Raw genomic sequence first — 21,330 nt, 5'->3', positions numbered from 1 at the left:
CAGATCGCCTGCCTTTCTTTTCTTGCGTCCTCTGCTCCTAACCATTCCAGTATAGAACCTTGAGATGAGGGGATGTGGAGGAGCTGGAAAACCCTTCGGCTACGATAGATTATACATGCAAGGTGAGGAGGGAAGAAAGAATAGAAGGTGCTTTGCTCACCATGACCTTGTGCTCCCCCGTGAGGTTGGGAGGCTCGCAGAGGAGCTGCGTCTCGGACACGGTAACGGCACACGGGGTCTCTCCAATCAGCACTGTGTAGTTGAGTTTGGCACCTCCAGAGGCAGGAGGGCAAAGATTTTTGCCCTGCAGATAATAGCAATCTTATTAGGAATAATTGATACGTGCACACAGAAGTTAATTGCCTATTTAAGAAGAGATTAAAGAGAGACGGTAAGGGCACCAATGCAAAAACCAAAGAGGCATTCCATCGGAGAGGACGTCCATCCGCCACAATTTAGAGAGGAAAAGGGAAAACAAAGGGAGGAGAGAACGAAAGGGAAGGCGAGAGCAGTAACGAGAGAGGAAGGAGAGGGCAAACAGCAAACAAGCGAAACATTGCAGGGGAGGCCGCAGGGGCGAGAGCTGAAAGCGATGGAGTAACACACCCTTGGAGGGATGGTACCGGGCACCGTGACCGCCTCACATTTGAGGGCAGTTATGGTGGCCGTGGATGAGGTCAATGAAGGACGTGGCTGCTTCCAACGCACTGCAAGGCTTTTTGGGCCCAATGTCCACAAGAACACAAAATACTCCCCAGGGTTCCTTGAGAATCCCAAGCTCAAGATACGTCACTGCGTGGGTCTGTAGCTATTCCTGAGCTCCCTTCACGGGGCGCTGGCAGCGATGGAAGCCTGTGGGCACTGAAGGGAGGCGAGGCCAGGACGGGAGAGGGGTGGTCTGGAAATGCCGCGCTCCTACCTTCAGAATGATGGGGGATCCTGGCTTCTGATCCAAGACTCCAGTAGGGCTGAGCAGTTCAAAGGTCGGGTTGGGATAGTAGATGAACTTGGTGTCGTTGTAAATCAGCAAGGACTGGACGTTGTTGAAGACAAATCCAAACTCGTCTGGCCGCTCCACGGTGTCCAGGCCGGGCCGATAGTCCGTGGTCAGCGAGGGTGCCAGGCAGGTCAGGGTGGTGGTGTTCACAACTTTGCACACCTACGGGGCCCAGAGCGCAGCGTTCCAACACCCAGCCGGTGACACTGCGGGGTCACACACCCTAGTCCCACCTTCTGCTTTGTTTGGCCGGTCTCTAGTGAGCTACTTGCTTCAAGATAAGAGCTGTGAAATTGTATTTTTCTGTTGTTGGTTTTGTGTGTGTGTGTAGGAGGAGGGGTGCATTTTAACTTCATTTCTTCATTCGCCCACACTGACTGAGCACCTACATTGTGCCAGGCGCTGTGCCATCAGTGAAACGGCCCCAGTCCAGGGCGGAGGCAAGTATCCAACCAGCATCACAGTGTGGCCGCAGCAGAGGGCCTGCGGCCCACGAGGGACCGCGGCACTGCTAAAGGCACGGATGGAGTGAGAAACGCCCGGATGGGGGAGTCCCCGGCACTCTAGGGGTGCCTGTGTGTGTGCACCAGCCTGTGTGTGTGTGTGCAAGCGCGCGTGGCCTGAGGCAGGGTGAGGGTGACTCATGGGAGCTTTCCTTTGGAAAAAATGAATGAAATTTAACCTGGAGAATGTGTAGGACTTTCCCAGACAGCGGGGATGGTAAAGGATCAAGTTCCAGGCAGAGAAAAACCGTAGCAAATGCCTGGGAATGATGGAGCATGAACAAATGAAGAAAAGAGCAGAACAGAAGCCGTGTCCTGTGTGTGTGTGTACGTGTGTGTCTATGTATGTGTGTGTGTCCACTTGTGTGTATGTGTGTATAAATGTGTGGATATATATGTGTCTATGTGTGTGTCCATGTGTGTATGTGTGTCTATGTATGTATACCTGTGTCTCTGTGTGCATGTGTCATGCATGTGTGTACGTGTGTACGTGTGTATGTATGTGTATATGTGTCTGTGTGTGTCCATGTGTGTATGTATGTATATGCATATGTGTGTATAAATGTGTCTATGTATTGTGTCCATGTGTGTATATATGTATTTATATGTGTATAAACATGTGTGTCTATGTGTGTGTCTATGTATGTGTGTCCATGTGCATATGTGTCTATGTATGTATCTGTGCGTATCTGTGTCTATGCATGTGTGTGTCGTGTGTGTCCGTGTGTGTCCGCGTGTGTGTATGTGTGTGTGTATATGTGTGTCTGTATCTGTGTCTATGTGTGTGTGTGTGTCCTGCGTGTGTATGTGTGTATAAATGTGTGTGTGTGTGTGTGATGGGATGTGGGAAGCTGTGTGAGGCGAGCACACTGTAGGTGTTCAGTTAATGTTCACTGACCATAGTGATGGATGAAAAAGCTCCTTCACCTCCTTCAATGTTCTAGCCAAGGTCTCACTCTTCTCCGAGGGTCCCTTCACCGTCCATGGAGGTGCGACCGTGGTACCGCCCCTGGGTTCACAATGTCCTTTCCTCCTGGGTGGGCCCTGGTCTCCAGCTAACAGCTTGCTGAGCTGGCCCTCCTCTGCCGGCTGGTCTAGGGGCTGCCCAGGCAGCAGCCTGACTGGAGACCCCGCCCTGGGGCCGAGCGCAGTCTGGACCCCTCCCCACTTCTCCCGTCCTGCTCTCTGCAGCTGCTGGGGCTGCAGGAGGCTCCGTGTCCCAGCAACCGCCAGGGGCATGTGTGGGAACCCTGCTCAAGTACGCGCTGTCCTGGCAGCTCCACACGTGTTGTGTGTCCGGCCAACATACACAAACCCGGGCTTCACATTTGGAAAACAAGACAGTGTGTGTGAGAGGGCAGAAAAAGCGGACACTTGCATGGAGATGAGGTCAGCGCTCCAAGCCTTAACCCTCCCTTTCCAGGGGGAGTTGAAGAGTTTAAAGCAAACAGTTCAGGAGGGCTCCATGCCATCAGAGAGCAGTACCCACCCTGCCTTCCTCAGGTCCCCTCAGCAGCCCCCTATGAACCCAGAGTCCCTTTCATATGCCAGCTGGGGACACCCTGGCAGGAGGGAAACAGAGGTGCTGTCAAACGGGTGGAGGAGCTGAGCTGGGGGTCCCACCCCGGGGTCCATGGGACAGACCCCCAGCCTGAGCGCCGCCGCCCTGCCTGCCCCGTCTCCTCTCCTCTCGCTCCGGTGCCCCTGGACGAGGCTCCTCTGAGAATGAGCAAACCACCCCCAGACAAACAGCTTCTGTTTGCTCCCTGCCCGGTGCTGCATCGGCACTTTGCCTGCCAAACATTCCTTCGGGTTTGGCGGCCTGCACTCTGGCCCGTCCCCCTGGGGCTGCTTCCAAACCCAGAGGCGGGGGGTTAGCGCCAGGGCCTGAGGGTGAGGTGGGCTCCAGGCAGGGCCAAGGGGACGCACAGTTCTCTCCCAGCACCCCTGAACGGGAAGGCACTGGGCAGAGCGGACTGGCTTTCCCTCCTGGGACCGGCTTGCTGGCGACATGCACCCCCAGGCCCTTCCTCTAGGCTGCAGCCCGCAGACACCAGGCAGGTCACTGCTGGTGCTCAGGGCCCCCCATCTCTCGAGAGGGAGAGGCTGCTTCTTAACTCCTTGAAGCACTGAGGTCCTAGGGGATGGGCGGGGGGAACTGCTGGGGAGATTCCTGCCAGCGCATCCTGGGGAGGGCAGTTAAGACCCAAGCATTCTCAGAAGGATGTCAGCTGTTGAGGGGCCCTTCCCAGCTCTGTCTTCCCTTCAAACAGCTTCCTGGGGACTAACCACGCAGCCTTGGAGGTTGACCTTCTCAGTCATGTACTCATCCTACAAAATTCCCTCTGTGCTAGACGAACCGTGTCTTTTATTTTCTGCATTCTGATGCTTTGACCTCTGGGGTCTTGCTGACCCTGGAGGGACTGTGCCCCCTCCCCAGGCTGGCCAGTTCCTAGAGACAGCAGACAGGAGGAGGTGGGCTGTGGCCTCAGCCTGAAAGTGGAAGGGGACACAGTCTCTCTTGCTCAGGTATCAAGCTCTCCACTGGGACACAGAGTCATGTGCTCGTCTAGGCCACGGAGCTGTTACCACGATGTGCGCTGGAGGTGACAGACTGGCATCCCACGCCTCTGGCACGATGGAACGTCAAGCCTACCAGCATCTCACATAGTCTAGTTACCAAGAGTCAGATGCGTGGGACTGGGCTTGGCCCTATCACCTGCCTCCTCCATGTCTGGGGGCAAGTCATTACTCCCTTCTGGCCCTATCTTCTAAGCTACACGAGGAGCAGTTTGGACCGGATGATCTCTGAGAACTTTCCAGATCTAGCCTTCCGGCAAGTCTGTCATTTCGTGTATTTCTGTGTTTCCCAGGGAAGCTTCAAGCATGCTGGGAACGCTTCAGGAAAAGGAGCGTCGATGCAACACCACCTTCTCCGTCTCCATCTCAGCCTCGTCAATCTCCAGGAGGTCAAAGCAGTAATAATAGTAACTCATGTGAAAAATGATGGTCATAATGGCATCTCCTGGACTATAATTATGAATACAGTAATGTTTTAGAGCATATTGACTGAAAAGAGAAAGATGGAGCCAGTGGAACAAACTAAAAAATTTATAGCAACATAGCAGACATTCTGCGTTTACGATAGAGAACTTTTTTTAACATCACAAAAATCCACAGCAGGGGAAAAAAATTAAATTACGTGGCTCTGCCCAGGACAGCGAAGTGAAATGTTCAGCTTGATCGTCTTAGCAACCAGGATGGACTTATCTGCATGCAGTGACTAGCGTTTATCAAGTGCCGGCCTCATTGCATCTTACAGAGCCATGAGGAGAGTCTTATCATCAGCATCTCTAGCCGGGGGAGGGAGGATCAGAGAGGTTAAACAACTTTATCATGGGTGTACAGCTAACAGATGGCAGCGTCCTATTTCTAATTTGAAAACATGTGAATCTGCAGCCAGAATTTCTTCACCCTCTCACACTCCTTTTATCAGACCTCGAAGGGAACATGGCAGAAAACAGGAGCCCTTTGGCACCATGTCCGAGGCTCAGAAGCCCTTCTGGGATAAGGAGTCATTCTGACGAGCAACAGTTATACTGTAATTATAAAAACCACTGCGAGGCCCCGGTGTTTGGGGCCATGACTGCGGACTCTGCTCTGGCAAACGAAGGCCCCAGTGCTAACAGACCCCATCACCTTGCCAAACACACCCACAGCCGCGTTTCCTGAGGGCTGGGTGGACGCGCCGGTACTCACGTTGACAGATTCTTTGCCGTTAAACTTGACGCGGATCCGCGGCTCCTGAATGACATCCAGGTTGAAGCCCGTGATGGTCAGGGGTGTGTGGCCACTGGGAAGAAGCAGAGGCTGGGTGAGGGAGACAGCCCTCTGCAGCTGCCCCCATGCTCCGCGAGGACGTGGGGGGAGCCGCCCCGGGGCAGAAGGGGCTCGGGCGCGGCGGCTGGGCGCCTCCTCCGCCTCACCTGGCAATGCTCCACTCCGGCTCGACGCGCTGCACCCGAGGGTCGTCTATGTACTCGAACTGCAGGTTGCTGTCCACTCGGGCCCGGTCGACGCTCACGGAGACGGGGACGGGCCCCAGCCCATTGGACGACGGGGGCGAGACGCACACGATCTCGTTCATGGACCGCCTGCAGGCAGACCGCAGGAGGGTTAGGAGCCGGGGCAAGGGGGCGGCCTCTGGCCTGAGAAGGCGCTTTCTCCTAGTTGAAGGATGGGTTCTTCTGTCCTGTTCTACTCCAGGCTAGGGAACGTCCCTTAGCAGTGTGTATCAGTGTCTCTTTCTACTTGAGCTCCAACTCTGGCTGGGTTGGGGAGGCAGCCAATTGGAGAAGGGGCTTAGACAAGATGGGGCAGGGGCAAGGCTCCCTGGGGCTTGGGAGAATGCCTGTCTTTCTGGATTTTTCTAAAACATGACTATTTAGCCAGTGCTTGGAGTCATGTGCATGTCGGTCAGTTGACATGTGGAGTATGTACTATGCAGAAAAGCGAAAGCAGAAAACACACCGTCTTGGCCCCAGGCCGTGTACCGTCCAGGCAGGAGGTCTATTGAGCAAGCTGGGTTCCCATCTAGGGATCCCTTTCAGAATTCTCTCTGGATTCTCTACATCCCCAGGCTTCAATTTTTACACACGAGAGGTGCCCCGAGGAGGCATCTGTGCATCATGTGGGGACAGAGGCCACGCTTCTGGAGTCACCACAGCGGGGACCTAATGAATGCTCGATCCTGATGGTGGCTGAGCGCTCCTGGGAGCCCTGGTCAGAAGCAGGTCGCATGGGCCTCACTTCCAAGTGTTTGTGGGACTATTTAGCCCTTATGATGCAATTCAAACTGACTACTGGCAGGCATTTCTCGCAGTGGCTGGAGCAGGGTTTGGGGCTAGGATGTGACGCGTACCATGGAGATGGTGGGGCGGGCATATATGTGAACCTGCACACACATGTGCCTGTATGTGTGCACAGCCCGCACACACATGGTCTCCGAGAGCTCCTCCAAGCCCCTCTCACCCGTAGAACTCGCAGGTCTGGTTGCCCAGGTAAACGGCCACGCTGCTTCCAGACCCGAGATAGTGGCCTGTGATGGTCACCATGGTGCCTCCAGACTCAGGCCCGCGGGTGGGGCTGAGCGACAGCACAGAAGGGCTCTTTGGGAGGAAGCAGAGACATGATCATGGCTCAGGCTTTGCCCACAGGGAGAAGCCCAGGCTAGGCTTAAACAGACAGAAGGGGGAACTCCAGACACTCTCTGCCCACCCTGGAGCTGAGACCCTTTCTAAGAGTCGGCTCCGGGCATATCCAGGGAAGGCAGAAAGGCCACGCTTGGCAAGTAATTAACTCCCCGGGGAGTCTTCTGCTCATAACCCTGATGGGAAGGCAGAGATGACACTGACTAATCTATCAATTAGTTTACAAATTGAGAACAATTGAGAATGCTTCTCTATCTGCAGCAGTACTGATTTTTTTGGCACAAAATCGATAGTGCTGAATAAAGCATCCCTGTCTGGACTGGGCCACCAAGAGTCTCCGTTAATGGTCCAAGCTCACATCCTCTGAGCCGTCCCTCAGCCCGAGAGGGGCACGGCAGGGTGCCTGGTGCAGGCACTCGTCAGTAATGTTGGCTTCCCCGACCTTCACCAGGAGGATGGCCTATCGTTGGTTGGGATGTTCTACTAAGCCCATTAAATTGTAACAATTACCCTGAAGCCTAAAAGAAATGTCATTGGCCTAGAATGCATCAGAAAGAAATTGTTTCTGCCTAGTGGGCAGCAGAGTGGAGTGGAAAGTGAGCAACCACGCAATGTGAACTCTAGTCTGCATCAGCCACTCACTAGCGACGTGATGCAAGCAAGTTCTGCTCACTCCTGGAACAAGTTTCTGCATCGGTCTGGGCTGGCGAGCAGTCTTGCTTGCTACTCTGTCAAGAGAGGAGGAGGGCGACGTGGTCTCTGGAGCCCTCCCTGCTCGTCACTCTGCCACTCTCCACCTAGTCTTTCTGAGTTTGCTTCTCACACAAGACCCTCTCAGATGCGGGAGGTGGGCTGCGTGTGTGTATGCACGCGTGAGTGTGAAGTCGCTTCAGCTGCGTCTTGACTCTTTATGACGCTATGGACTGTAACCTACCAGGCTTCTCTGTCCATGGGATTTGCCAGGCAAGAATACTGGAGGGGGTTGCCATGTCCTTCTTCAGGGGATCTTCCCGACCCAGGCATTGAACCCACATCTCTTCTGCCTTCGGCATTGGCAGGCCAGTTCTTTACCACTAGCACCACCTGGGAAGCCCGTGGTACCCTCCAACCCAAGAGAAGACAGGTATAAGGAAAAGGTGGAGTTGCTGAGCTAACAAGTCAGAGACTGGAAAACCTAAAATAAGCAGTAAAATGCTTTAGACAGAAGAGAATTTTGTGATCTAGTAACTTTTCAATACTCTGAGCAAGGCTGGTTTGACCCCCTCTGCAGGGTGTTAACACTTTTTAACAAAGAACTTGATAAAGCCATGTTGGTTAGGTGTCAGAAAAGGGACGTCTGGGCCCCAGAAGAGGGTTGTTCTGAAGGAGTAAAGAAAGTCTTTGTGATTCCACCTGCTGCCTGGGTGTGAAGAAGCGTTTCCAGGGCTGTGCATGTGTGCATGTACATGCAACACGCCAATACACAGAGCAGCTCACTCTTACGCTCCTCTCCATGGCCGCACACACAGACCCGTGTCCCTGCAGGATTTCAAATGGCTCCCCTAAACTTCCTCTTACAATATCCCTGGCAGGAAAAAAAAAGCATGTGGATAAATATAGACCCTTTTAATTAGGTCCCTCAGGCTATCTGTCCTCATTAGGCTGGAATTAGACAAAGATATCACATTGGCAGGACAAAGGGCAGCGCCTGCCCACCCTGCGTTGAGGATCCACTTTCTAAGAAAGGTCTGATGTTGCTTATTCAGAACCCTGACCTGTGGCTCCCTGGGACTCCCAAGTGTCCAAAGAAGCATTGTTGGTCATGAACTCGACTCACCCGGGAAAGATAGGCTTTCCTTCTTCTGGTCCCCTACTCAGTCTGCAAGAAGCCCAGAGGCACTGGCTTGGGAAGGGGAGGGTGGGACTTTGCTGGGAGAAGTCGGGAGCAGAACTGCCCAGGTGGGGCTAGTGGCAAAGAACCCACCTACCTGCCAATGCAGGAGACAGACGAGATGTGGGTTTGATCCCTGGGGTTAGGAAGATCCCCTGGAGCAGGGCCTGGCAACCCACTCAAGTATTCTTGCCTGGAGAATCCCATGGGCAGAGGAGGCTGGCAGGCTACAGCCCAGAGGGTCGCAAAAAGTCAGACACGACTGAAGCGACTCAGGAGCAGCACAGCCCAGCACGAGACCCAGTACTCACCACAAAGGTGTACTGTTGATGGGACTTGGTCATGAACTCCGGCTGACACTCGCCAATGCATAGGCGCACAGGCCCAGAGGTGGTTCCCACGAGGGCGTGGCCCATCTCACAGACGATCCTGACGAGAGAGCGAGCCTTCCCGTCAGAGACCTGGGGACAGCTGGCATTCCTGCCCCTGTTTGCTCACCCCACCAGTCACAGTGAGTAACTCAACAGTCTTACACCAGGGCTGGACCAAGACAGCTTGCTCAACCGTGTGGCTGTGTGACCTTGGGTCAAGGACTTTCCCTCTCTGGGCTTTAATCTCTCATGGACACAGTGAGAAGGAGGATGAGCGCATCTCTAAAGACCTGTGTCCCTTCAAAACGCTGTGCTGCCTATTTCTATGAACAAGCCTGCAGTCCCCGGTGCCTAGGGCAGGGCTTAGCACTGAGTCCTGTCCCAATATCCGTGGGATAAACCTAATGCCCTGCAGAGAGACCGAGGGGCAGGGCAGAGGCAGCGACAGGCCAACACTTGAACACTCCCGAGAAGGACTGAGGACTGATTGGGCAAGCTGCCTCGTGTGTGGTTTGATTCCCTCCCTGTGGTTTGCAGTGAGGGGACAGATAAGCTGGCCAGACAGTGAGCTCCCCGAACCGGAGCTCCCGGCTGAGCGAGAGCAGCAGCGTCCAGAGGCAGCGGGGGACGGGGTGGCAGGTGGATGAGTTCATTAGCATGGCAGCCGACACTGGACTCCCACTTAATCAAGGGCTGAGCGCAGGAAGCTGGTGGATGAGGCGGCCAACCAGCCCCGGGGTTGGAAGCCACGTCTCACGTCAACAGGAGAGCTGGAGGGAAGAGGGGGCGGGGCACTCCTTCTGCTGCTGTGCAAAATCGATGCCCCCTCATGGGGCAGGGGCTTCCCTGGTGCCTGAGATAAGTCACAAGCACATTTACAGACCGGCTGCCTCAGCCACAGCCGCCACTAGCAGTGGGCAGCAGCTGGAGCATATGGGAGGAAAGGAAGAAATCAGATTTTCGGGGGGACCTCTTGCCCGGAATCCTAAGGCATGGGGTGGGTGGGAAAGGGCCCCACCAGGCTTGGTAAAGAGAAACCCTCCTCCCAATGCCATTTAAGAGTTCTGAGCAGTCTGGTGCCCTTGGTAGGCTGGCTTAGTGGGGAGCCAGAAAAACAGACCCCTCTCCAGTAATCCTCAGCATTATCCAGGCACGGTGGGGAAGATCCGTGTTTAACCGAGCGATGCTTATCTCAACAGCTTCTCTAGGAAGGAAGGTAACTAAACAGAGATTTCATTTCGATGTAATAAAACTTGCATTAAACAAATACACGGCGTGCTCGCGCACACGGCATGCCACCGAGCTCCATCTCCTTCATAACAGTTAATCCCAAATAAGTACTTTCACTCCTGGTGAATATTTACTTAACATGCAATAACTGTCTTATTGCGTTTAGCATATTAAGTTCGACAAGACAGTAGTGGGTGCATGTTGAAGGCTGTTCTCCCCTCCTTTTCGCCAAGAATAAATAAATAAATTATGAACCCACAGTAAAGATGATAGTGGTGATCAATTAGTATTTTACACATAATTGTCTCCTTAAACCTCATTAGCAGAGCATTTGAGAAGCTTCATTTAAGGTACTGCATGGGGTTACCTCCACGCTGCTTCCTGCTTGGAGTAACAACCCTCCTACCGGGTTTCCTGGGCCCCAGCGCCTGCTCCTGTCTGGGGTCCCTGCCATCCAATCCTGCTGACCTGCACTCTCCAGCAGCATCAGCGGATTATCTCTGCTCTGTGCTGGAAGTGGCAGGGAGGGGAGGGCCAAGAGGAGGAGGGAGCAGATGAGTCTCTTTCTTTTCTCATCAGCGCTTTCTTGTCCCTCACTCACCCAACATTGGTCACTGTGCTGGAACCACCCTCGAGAAGAAAAAGCAGGAGGAAATCAGGGAGGGCTCAAAGTCAGGGAAAGAGGAAACGTGAGAACACGTGAAGGTCATGGGCATCTTTATTCCTCCTGGGACCTGTCTAAGAGAGGAGAAGGCCTAGGATGGCCTGTTCTGCTGTCCTTGTAGCAGGTGAACCACAGGGCTGGGGCCTCTTGGCACACTGTCTTTCCCAGAACATATTCTTGCTCAGGGTTCATGGCCCAAAAGGTGAGCTTTGCATGTCAAGCACCTGTGAGAAGGCGAACGGAGGGGAGAGGGCACTGCTCCACGGCCCAAGGCTGAGCGCCTGCAGGTGGCTCTGAGTGTCCCTCCTGGAAGGGAGTGATGGGGGGCCCAGGGACCGGTCTGCAGGGAGGGGCCTGCAGCCGAGTCCTCTCCCTGCCGGTGGAGCGGGCTTCTACTTCATCCATCCCTCTCTTGAGTGGACAGGGGCAGCAGTGGGCTGCAGAAGGGTCTATCTGGTAAGTCTAAGAACTGGGTGAGAGTGCTAAGGACGCAGACCGCGTTGTAGGGAACTCTGAGGACCTGTCACTCTTCTTCCTTTTCATTCCTGGGACCCAGTGCTTGCAGTGAAGGATGGAGAGGTCCCCTTGACTGAGTGGATCTGTCACTGTTACTGGCATTTGATCCCTGAGCTCGAGGGCAGCTGTAGGGAGTGCAGAGGGTTATACTGAGGATGAGGGTCAAGCCAAAGTGGAGTCTCTCAATAATAACAAGAGCTCCAGCTTACTGAGCTGCAAATGGCAGGCACTGTACTGGAGAGGATCTCATGTCATCCTCAGACATCCTAAGGGTGGGTCTTACTGTCTCTATTTTTACAGACAAGGAAACCAAGGCTCCGAGGTGCTAAGTGACTCACCTATGGCCACGGAGCTGGGAAGTGGCAGAGCTGTGATTCAAATCCAGGTTCAGCCTGGCTCCAAAGCTCATGCCTTTGATGCTCCTCCACTCTGCGGCCCTAACATCAGCGGAATGCTCTCTGTGTGTTTTGTGGAAGGGACAGAGTGGACAAGGTGGCTGTCCTGGGGTGCAGCTGAGGTTGCTGGCGGAGGTGGAGGATGGCGAGGTAGGGAAGACCTGGCTGGGTTCCTAAAGCTTTGAGATTTAACCAGCTGCACCCACTCCCTCCCTGGCAGGAGAGAACCACAGGCAGTGGTGTGGGTACCACTTCCTCCTTCAGGCCTTACAGGTCAGCAAAGTTCCTGTGGTTAGACTTTTGGGGGCCTCCTAACTCCCTGTCTCCCTGCCTCCTCCCAGCATCCCTGATAGCTTCAGTCTCCTTGTGTATTACCCGAGACAGGAGCTGGGGATGTTTAAAGTTTCTCCTTGTAAAATGAGGAATTAGACTAAATAACCCTTTAACAGTAGCTTCCACATTTGAAGGCTTGACTCCTCCTGGTAGACAGTGGGCTTCTGGGTTCACATTAGTGCCACCGATAATGCTTTCTAATGATGGGGGCTGTAGATTCTGTGAGGCACAGACGTTATCGTTTCTGATATCCTAGGGACCGTAAAAGTGATCGCAGAGATCTGTTTCTACAGACCCACTTTCCAGATGAGACATTTGAGGATCATGGAGCCAAAGGACTTGCCCAAAGTCACAGAGCTCATCAGTAGCTGAGCTCCTGGCACCCAGCCCAGTGCCCTCGCCCCACCCTGCACCACCTCCCACAGACTGGCATGGGTGGCGCTTTTCTCCCCATGAGCACGCATCCTTGGGGTGGGGAGCACATGCAATCTAACATCCATCAAGGCATGGCTGAGCTCGTAGGTACAGAGGATGAGGGAGACCGGGGGCAGGTCTGAGGACCTCAGCTAAGTCTGTCTCATACAGAGCCCGTCTCAGGAAGGGCTGAGCGGCAGCCTCAACCTGCCTCTCATCACCCAGGAAACGTCCTGTGATGGAGTCATCCGGCCCTCCCCAGACCTGTGGGGCGCTGATTGCAGGACTAAGCGGGACCCTTTAACCAATATTAACCTAATTGCTGAGTGATAGATGGCGTGGCACAAGCATATGGTGAGTCATTACTGTGCCTGCTAATCCTGCCCGTGCCCGGGACTCTGCACTGGGCCCATTTAGCCAAATTCATCTCTCGCAGACATCTGTAATGATTGTGCCTGCTGCTCACTGCCCGGGATGGAGGCTTTAATGATGTTAACAAACTCTGAAACCTCGAGAGCAGTAATGAGCCTGGCACGGCTGGAAGCCAGGGCTGCGTGCAGCCGAGGTGCAGAATGCGCCTGTCGCCTCCTGTCTGCCCCGCGCCCGAGAAGACGACGGGGGTGGTTTTCTAGGGTGCCTACTGGCCTTGGCAGGGACCCCTGGCAACCATTCACCTTCCCAGGCTCCTTTTGTATCCTCACTTTCAGTTTTTTGGGAGGAACTTTCTTCCCCGGGGACCTGGGTGGGTGTGATGCATTTGATTTCAAAGATGGAACAAGCTTTCCTGATGTTCCCAAGGCACGTTACGGGCTCCTCGTTTTCATCTTACTGAATTCTCCCCCAAAACCCACGCAGTAAGAATCGTGGTTTCCATGAGGCCAGTGAAGGTTGGAGAGACGGAGCAGTTTACTAAGGTCTCAGGGCTGCCCGGAGTAGATAAGGCAGGACTTAGAAGACTTTTTGAATCCCAGATCCCAGGCTATTTCCATGTTCAGCTGCCCAAGACTCAGCACCTCTCAGGTCAAAGCCTTACCCTTTCATCTCCCACAAACCCTTTCCTTTGCAGTCCTGTGGCATGTCACCAAGCTGGAGACTTGGCCTGTGTCCCGAGGCCTAGGGCATGTCTGTGAGGCCAAGGCGGATTTGGGCTGTGTGACTGAGTGTCTAGCTGAGTCTGCTGGGGCGCTGGGCTCCATAGAGACCGTCTGACCATGGTCCGCAGGCTTCTGGGTCCCATCCACTAGCTTTCCCCTCCCCTCCTGGCTCAGGATCACTACTTAAATATTTCCCCATTCGCCTCTTCTTCATCTCTTTCCTGTAGACCTGGCCAGTCTCTCCTCCAGGATTCACTCCTTGAAGGGCCAAGGCTGACAGTGAAGGGTCCGGTCTGCAAGATCTGAAGGTCCAAAGGATCAGGCAAGCAGCTCCTGCTTCCCCTGCCGGGAATCCCCAGAGTCGGAGAACTCATCCCCCGACTCTGACCCTGTCCTGGCCATCCTGGAATCACGGCCTCTGACCCAGAAAACCACATGCTGGCGGACCATGGGATTTCCAGGCCACTCTTTACTGGGAGTCTCCCCTGGCTCTTAGGGAACAGCAAGAGGCCTGAACCAAAACTTAGGAGACCTGAGTTCCAACTCTCTACCACCACTTATGCCCTGAATGAAAGGGGGGGGTGAGGGGGTGGGGGGAATGTCACTTGACTTCCGAGTCTTTTGCTCTTAAAATAGTGATAACAACGTCTACCTCTCAGAGTCCTTACCGATTAGAAGCGAGAGGATGGATGAGAAAGCGTAGGTGCCAGTGAAGGGCACCCTGACATCTTTTCATGGTTGCCAGCGCCACTTTTCTGGTTGTTACTCAGGGCTGGCTTGAGGGAGGCTGCAAGGGGTGGCGTTTAAGGGGAGAACCCGGCTTCCAGCCCTGCTCATGGCCAGGCTCCCAGTGCCCCCTGCAGAGCTGCGTGCCCGCTGGACCCAGGGTGACATGGCCCAACTCCGCCTGAGAAATCACGCAGAAGACCCTGGCGGCACCCCCTTTCTCCCTAGCGGGGGAAACATCACTCCCGCTGCCCTCCCACCCCCAGCAGCCCCCCAGCCTCCTGCCCACCTCCTGTCCACTGACTCCACAGCGGCCGCCACTGCCAAATGAGCACCCCAAATTGGAACCTGTGTCACTCCGGGAGCCCCGCTCGCCCGTCCGCCGCTACACGCCTATTTTCTAATTTCCAGCTGACATTTCCCTTAGTGAAATAAATGAATTTGCTCCGGCGGAGGCCCTGTTCGGATTAAGCTGCTGTCAGAGCCCCACGAGCCAAACAAATTGTTGCCCGCAGCCCACCGAGTGGGATGCCTTCCAACAGGGCGGCCGGAGGAGAAGGGGTGGGGGAGGCCGAGGAGGAGAACGGACGGGCTGGGAAGGCGTCTCAGCCAGCCAGCGGGCAGGCGGAGACCAACCGTGGGGCGGCCTGGCCCCGGCAACCCTGATGCCAGAGGAGCCAAGGAACTGGAAATCACACTGGACAGGATGCTCGAGGAGCGGAGGTGGGCTAGGAGAGGGTCCCGGGAAGGCTTCAGGGAGTGGGGTCCCTGGGAAGAGGGAGGCGGGGGGTGGATCCTGGAGCAGTCCCAGAGGAGAGAGAGAGGGGCAAGTCCTCCCCAAGCTTTGGCGGGGTGGGCCCGAGCGGATTGGACTCACTGCTCAGCGACGATGTAATCCCCCGGCAGGGGCGTGCAGGGCACTCCGGCCACCTGCACGTGGTGGGCGATCTCCGAGAAGTCCAGGCCCAGGTTCACGCCGTGGATGGTCACTCGAGTCCCCCCTTCAGGAGGTCCGGACACTGTCAGGATCTGTGGGAGGGAAGCGGGAGGAGTAACTGGTCGGTCACGGCAGGAGGGGCCAGGGCACCCATTTCCCTCCCCGCAGGGAGGCTTTGGAACACCTGGAGTCTGGGGGGGAACTGTTTCCACCTCTTTTCAACTTGTCTAGGATCCCAACGTCATCATCCTGACAATGAAGTTGTACCTGTTTCATTGGCTCTTTAGGACCTCCATCCGATGACGCCGTCATTCATTCATCCACTTAGGAGAAAGAGATTAGGAGCAAGTACTGGGCTCAAGGCAGTGCTTGAATTCACTAGTTGCCTGACTGAAAGCAAGTCTCAGAATCTCCCTGAACCTCAGGTCTCTTTCGCAGGGAAGGAGGATAATCCTCTCTAACCAACCTCACCCTGGAAGCTCCCACATGGAGGGTTTCCAGGACCATCCTGTCAACTCCCAAGGGCTCTGTAATTGTGACAACAGAGGATGAGATGGTTGGATGGCATCACTGACACGATGGACATGAGTTTGAGCAGGCTCTGGGAGTTGGTGATGGACAGGGAGGCCTGGTATGCTGCAGTCCATGGGGTTGCAGAGTCGGACACGACTGAGCGACTGAACTGAACTGAACTAAACTGTGACATGTTATGCCGGCCAACCCTGTGTGCTAGCCTCAGCTGAGTTTACAACGGTGAACAGGGAATTTGCCCTCAAGGAACTTAGTGGTCAAGGAGGAGGAGATAAGAAGGCCATAAGTAAGGCTGATGCAGGGTACACAGTGATAAGGCAGATTTGAAGGAAAGGCTGTGGGAGCTCTGAGAAGTCCCTGATTAAGGGCTGCTGCAGGGGATGACCACAGATGGAGAGTTTATTTGATATTACTCAACACACACATGAGAGAAAAATCCTGTAACTCGATCATGCTAGTGTCAAAGAGAAATAGCTTCCTGATTTTCCAAATTTTGCTGGCTTTTTTCCCAGTGAAGTGAAGTCGCTCAGTCATGTCTGACTCTTTGCGACCTCGTGGACTATTGCCTGCCAGGCTCCTCTGTCCATGGGATCTTCCAGGCAAGAATACTGGAGTGGGTTGCCATCTTCTTCTCCAGCGGATCTTCTCAACCCAGGGATCGAACCCAGGGATCGAACCCAGGTCTCCCACATTGTAAGCAGATGCTTTTACCATCTGAGCCACCAGGGAAGTCTCCCAGTAGCCAGGATCATTTATTTACTCATTTCTTAATTCAGTCACCAAATGCTGACTGTTTGACTTTATTTTGATGCAACAGGAAAAGGAACTTGTAGAATCAGGCTCTCCTAACGTGTAAATTTCTATCTGAGAATGAATCAGGCTCCAGGAAAAACACAGCTCTTTGGGATCCAACAGATTCCAGGGAATAAGTTCCTACTTCGAGGTCCATAGTTATCCAAAGTAGGAGGAAATTAGACACAAACCCAACCTCAGGCAGAAGCACAGAATTTCGGAACTTGAAGGAGAGCCAGGGTATCTTATTCTAAGATCACACCACCTGTATACGTGGACCAAATAGAAAAAAAAAAAATGTCCAGGGCTCTTTTTACTGCACATTAGAGAGACAAGACAGTAAGGGAGGGAGAGAGGCAAGGAGGGTGGGACACGGCCAAGCGTCCACTAGAAACCTCTAGGTGGGGTCTCTGGGCACCGATGAGCAGTGAGCACAGGTGAAAACCCTGTCAAAGGCTCTGGAGACTCTTCCTCCCACCTGTCTTTCTCAAGGGGGCACTGCTCTCTGCCAGCGATGTCGGCACCATGCATGAGGCCTCCAGTGTGGCCGTGAGCGCCCAGGCGAGAGCGGATAGGGAGGAGATGATGGTCGCGGTGGAGACACGACTGAGCAACTGAGCAACTGAACTGATGAACACAAATCAATCAGATTCATGAGATAAATTCCTGAGGGAGGGAAGGGGGTGCCCAGAGGCCTGGGCACTGGGTGTGGGGTTGGAGGTCAGGGGGAGTCAGGGCGATTTGGAAAGAAAGGAGCTGGCAGGAGGAACCTGTAGCCCCATGCCCTTCCTGTCTCTGGGGATTCTAAAAATAACCAACATGAGATCTCGGTTGTTCCACCCTCCCCTGGTGCCACTTCCTCAGGTCCCTGGGCCTTCTGGGCTCTGGGAGATGGACACTTGTATGGAAAAATAGGAAAGGGTGGCCTCCATGGCCCTGCAGGAGAGTGTCAGGAGGAAGGAGGTACCTCTGAGCCGGCGCTCTCCCCCGATAGCTTCCACCCTCCCCTCCTTCAGCCACCTGGATGCCAGGAACCTACTGAAAACCCTGACAGAGCTGTGATGATCGGCTTGCTCTCTTTCCTTCACTTTTATTTTTAAAAATACATTCTCTTGCTCACGGCGGTTAATTACAGCCTTTCAGAAACACTGTGAAATGAAATCTTTCTGGAAAGCCTAAAAATATTTCAGTCTTGCAGGCAGCACGTGGGGATGGTATTGTGGCTATTCTGTGGTGTCGGCAGGTCCATGGGGCAGTGCCTTTCTGTTGGGAATTCACCGCAGTGACCTTCAAGGGTCTGGGGCAGAGGCCTGGTCACTTGGGGACTATCACAAATGGACATTTGTGAGCACAGAGCTGCTCAGAAGCATAAGCCAGCTTATGCTGTTTAGAGATGGGAGACTTAACATTATTAGCAAGCATTATCATCTTGGCATGAAGACACATCAAAGAGATGGATAGTTAGGGGTGTGGAGCCCCAAGTCTGAACCCTTCTAACCCAGCTAAGAGCTGCTGGAATCCAGACTGGGACCATCCGCATGGGTTAGGGGCAAGTGGCTTGGGAGTGTTGGGTCCCTGTGGGTCTTCCCCACACAGTACACACTATATCCTGGGCCTCCAGCACCCGGGGAGGTGGTGAAGGAGTTTGAGGGTCAGAACACTCAGCAGCCACTGTGCCCTGGGGCTTACATGGGGTATAGCTTCCCTTTTCTTGCTTAAGACAAAACTGATGAACAAAAATCTGGATTTCCAAACCACAGATGAGGTGGTGAGAACATGATTTGCAAGAGGATTCCCAAGGCCACCATCACGGATGCTTTCCAAATCGATATTGTTGGCTCAGACCTCTCTCCTGAGCTCCATATCCATATATCCAATTGCTACTGGACACCTCGACTTCCACATGCATGTCCCTCAGGCACCTCAAATTTCACCACGTCTAAAAATGAACTCTTAATTTTCCCTCCTTCCACCCCCAGCCTGATTGTCCTCCCAGATCCTCTTTCAGGGTTAATGGGATCACCGTGCACCCAGCTAGGGATCTTGCAAGCATCTCTGTTCCCCTTCCTTCTCCTACCATGTGTGATAAACACAGGGATCATCAGTGCTGGCGCCCAGGTGTCTTCTGAATTCGTGCCCCGCGCCGGTGTCAGAGGAGGTGATAAGCAGACCTGTGTCCTCAATCACACTATCCTCAGTCTTCCTCCGTGTGATCTGACTTCCTCGCACGGCCAAGTGGCCGTCATGGACACATACCTGATCTGGGGACTGGTCGCTTGCTCTTAAAACCTTCAATGGCTCTGGCCTCTGTCCAGGCAAAGTCTCTGACTCCCGGGCTGGTCCTTCACTTTCTGATCTTAGTAACTTCAGCCACATCAGCCCTCTCACTCTGTCCTCCCCGTGCTCCCCAGAGCCCAGGGGTTCCTGTACACACAAGGCACTCTAGAGCTCTCTGTGCCTTTGACACTGTCATTTGCTCTCCCCCCTGGCCTGAAAATTAGAGCGAGACAGGGTAGAGGTCTGGGCTCAGTGGAACAGAGACAGGAGTCCCGTGAAACTCACCACCTGCCACCTGAGGGCTTCCAGGTGACTCTGAGGACGAGGGTCAGGGTCTGCCAAAGCCCTATCTGCATGATGTAACATCCCGGCCATCCTGCTCTCATTTCTCCCCAGGACCAAGTATGGAGGGGAGGCTTTGGAGGGGAGGCTTGGAGGAAAAGAACGTATTCTCCAGACAGGGCGTGAACAGGAGTCTTCAGGACACTGCCCCAGGCCCAGCAGTGCCCCACCCTGGAGACTGCCTCCAAGACTCTCTCTTTAGTACAGTAGGGTTAGATGGCAGGGCACCCGGCATGGCACCCAGGAAACTTGGTCCCCTTGGGAGCCACGTCTGGCCTCTCCGTGTAGGTCTACAGGGAGGCAAGCTGGAGGAGTCCCAGACTATTGCTTGTAGAGCTCCGGGGAAGGCCTTCCAGAACTGGGAGGAGGTGTGGGGCCAGAGAGGAGAAAGCGCTAACCTCCCGCAGAGGTGATGCGAAGAGAGTCCCCCCACGGTCAGAGGGAGACCAAGGGACAGCCCAGGGAGCGGCCAGATCCATGCGTCTTGTCTTCTGGTTTCGGAGGGGCCCTGGGCTGCAGGCCGCGCAGGGGCGCAGAATGGGGCCTGATGCGGTGTCTGCGGTGGGAAGAGAGCGAGCTTGGGAGGGGGACAGACTCTGAATTCCAGCTTGATACTTACAAGCTTGGTAAGCTTCACTCTCAGTGTTCTCATCAGAAAACAGATACCAGCGCTTGCCTCGCAGGGATGCGGTGAAGGTGAAATAAGAACACTTGGAAAGTCCCTCATTTGATGATGGTTGCGAGAACAGGTCACGATAGTCGGCAGTTTCCTGGCTAGCGTCCCCCCTGCACCTGTGTCTTCCTAGGCCACAGAAACATGGCGGGGTGGTGGTGGAGAGGGCCTAGAGGTGGAGGCATCTTTCTATTTACCTGGAAAGAGGACACACGGTCCGGTCCAGGGAACGCATAACTTAGATGGTGCTTGGCGGGCTGACCCAGGGCGGAGAGAGAGAGAGACGCTTGCGGGCTGACTGGAGAAAGCCCGAGCTTGGTGGGGGCGTGGCCGTGCCACCCGGGACGGGGCCTTGGTGTCCACAGGTTCACGGCTCCGGCAGAGGAGCCAGACATCGCCCTTTCACCCAGAATAAATTTGGGAAGGCACTGGCCCAGTCTAAAATGGCCTTCATTCTTCGCTTCTCGTCACTTCTTTGCCCCTGGCTATTGGCCATTCTGAGGTAGATGGGGCATTGCATTATGAACTCAATGGATTATTTCAGGAAAGTAATTCTGAATGAGACACCCACGCAAACAGTTTGACAGTTTGGGATGGATGCGTGTGTGCGTGTGGGTGGTGGGGGTGTGGAGAGGGGGGAGGGAGCTGAAATCTTGTGAAATCAGCTGGGAAGATCTTTATACATGGGCTCATTTCAGCTCCATGCTTTTCAGCACACACCATGGACCAGGGATTGCTGTCCACTCTCCTCTGTGGACCCCAGAAGGGAGAGCCAGAAGTAGGGGAGCAGCAGAGAGAGACAGAGCAGCTGCTGAGTGGGGGTGCGGGGGCAACCAAGGGGCGCCCCCAAGTTCTGTGCCGGCCCTCGCTGTGTGCTCCCCTTTGTCCCCTCCCCAAGCTCTGGTTCCACTCTCTTACGTACTATGCATGCTTCCTGGGGCGGGGGTGGGGGGCGCCTGTGGCTACAGGGTCTGAAGCCTGTGTGCCTTTGACCCATGGTTCCCTCTGCCCCTCAAGCATGATGCTAACACATGCTTACCCATCACACGAGGCTCTGCTAATGACACCTCCTCAGAAAGTCTTTCTCTAACCATCTCGGCAGGTTTAGGAGCCCCTTTGCCTATACCCCCACTGCCATGGGTGAACACCCCCGACAGCAAGGGTCACCCTGGAGTCTGTCTTTTCTCCATAAGACAATAACTATCTCGGGACAGGGACTTCCTCCGTTTTTCTTAGTGACCTGACATAGCACGCTGCCTGGGACAGAGCAGCTGTCAAGACCTGTCCCCAGCTCTTTCTTCCTGGGAAACGCTGGGCTCAGGCAAATTCTGGGACAACCTGGGTTCTCGAATGACCGCTGCAAGGATGGAGATAGGTGCCCAGGTGTTGCTTGGAAGTGGGGCAGTCTTTTCACATTGGAAGCATCAAGTTCTTCCTGCAATTTCGCTGACTTTA

General features: G+C 54.4%; 1 protein-coding gene across 1 annotated transcript in view; it reads right to left on the bottom strand.

Moving 5' to 3' along the window:
* The window catches only part of PLXNA2 (plexin A2), a 227,047-nt gene that overhangs the window by 20,546 nt on the left and 185,171 nt on the right, over nucleotides 1–21,330 (bottom strand). The window contains exons 13-19 of the mRNA XM_027975987.2: nucleotides 15,201–15,352; nucleotides 8,892–9,009; nucleotides 6,532–6,668; nucleotides 5,487–5,654; nucleotides 5,260–5,353; nucleotides 920–1,159; nucleotides 161–304 (exon numbers count right to left, since the gene is read on the bottom strand). Coding sequence (XP_027831788.2) covers nucleotides 161–304; nucleotides 920–1,159; nucleotides 5,260–5,353; nucleotides 5,487–5,654; nucleotides 6,532–6,668; nucleotides 8,892–9,009; nucleotides 15,201–15,352 — 1,053 coding nt within the window. The remainder of the gene's footprint in view (nucleotides 1–160; nucleotides 305–919; nucleotides 1,160–5,259; nucleotides 5,354–5,486; nucleotides 5,655–6,531; nucleotides 6,669–8,891; nucleotides 9,010–15,200; nucleotides 15,353–21,330) is intronic.

This window comes from Ovis aries, chromosome 12 (assembly GCF_016772045.2).
Source record: "Ovis aries strain OAR_USU_Benz2616 breed Rambouillet chromosome 12, ARS-UI_Ramb_v3.0, whole genome shotgun sequence".
Taxonomy (NCBI): domain Eukaryota; kingdom Metazoa; phylum Chordata; class Mammalia; order Artiodactyla; family Bovidae; genus Ovis; species Ovis aries.
This window is presented reverse-complemented; position numbering and strand designations above follow the sequence as displayed.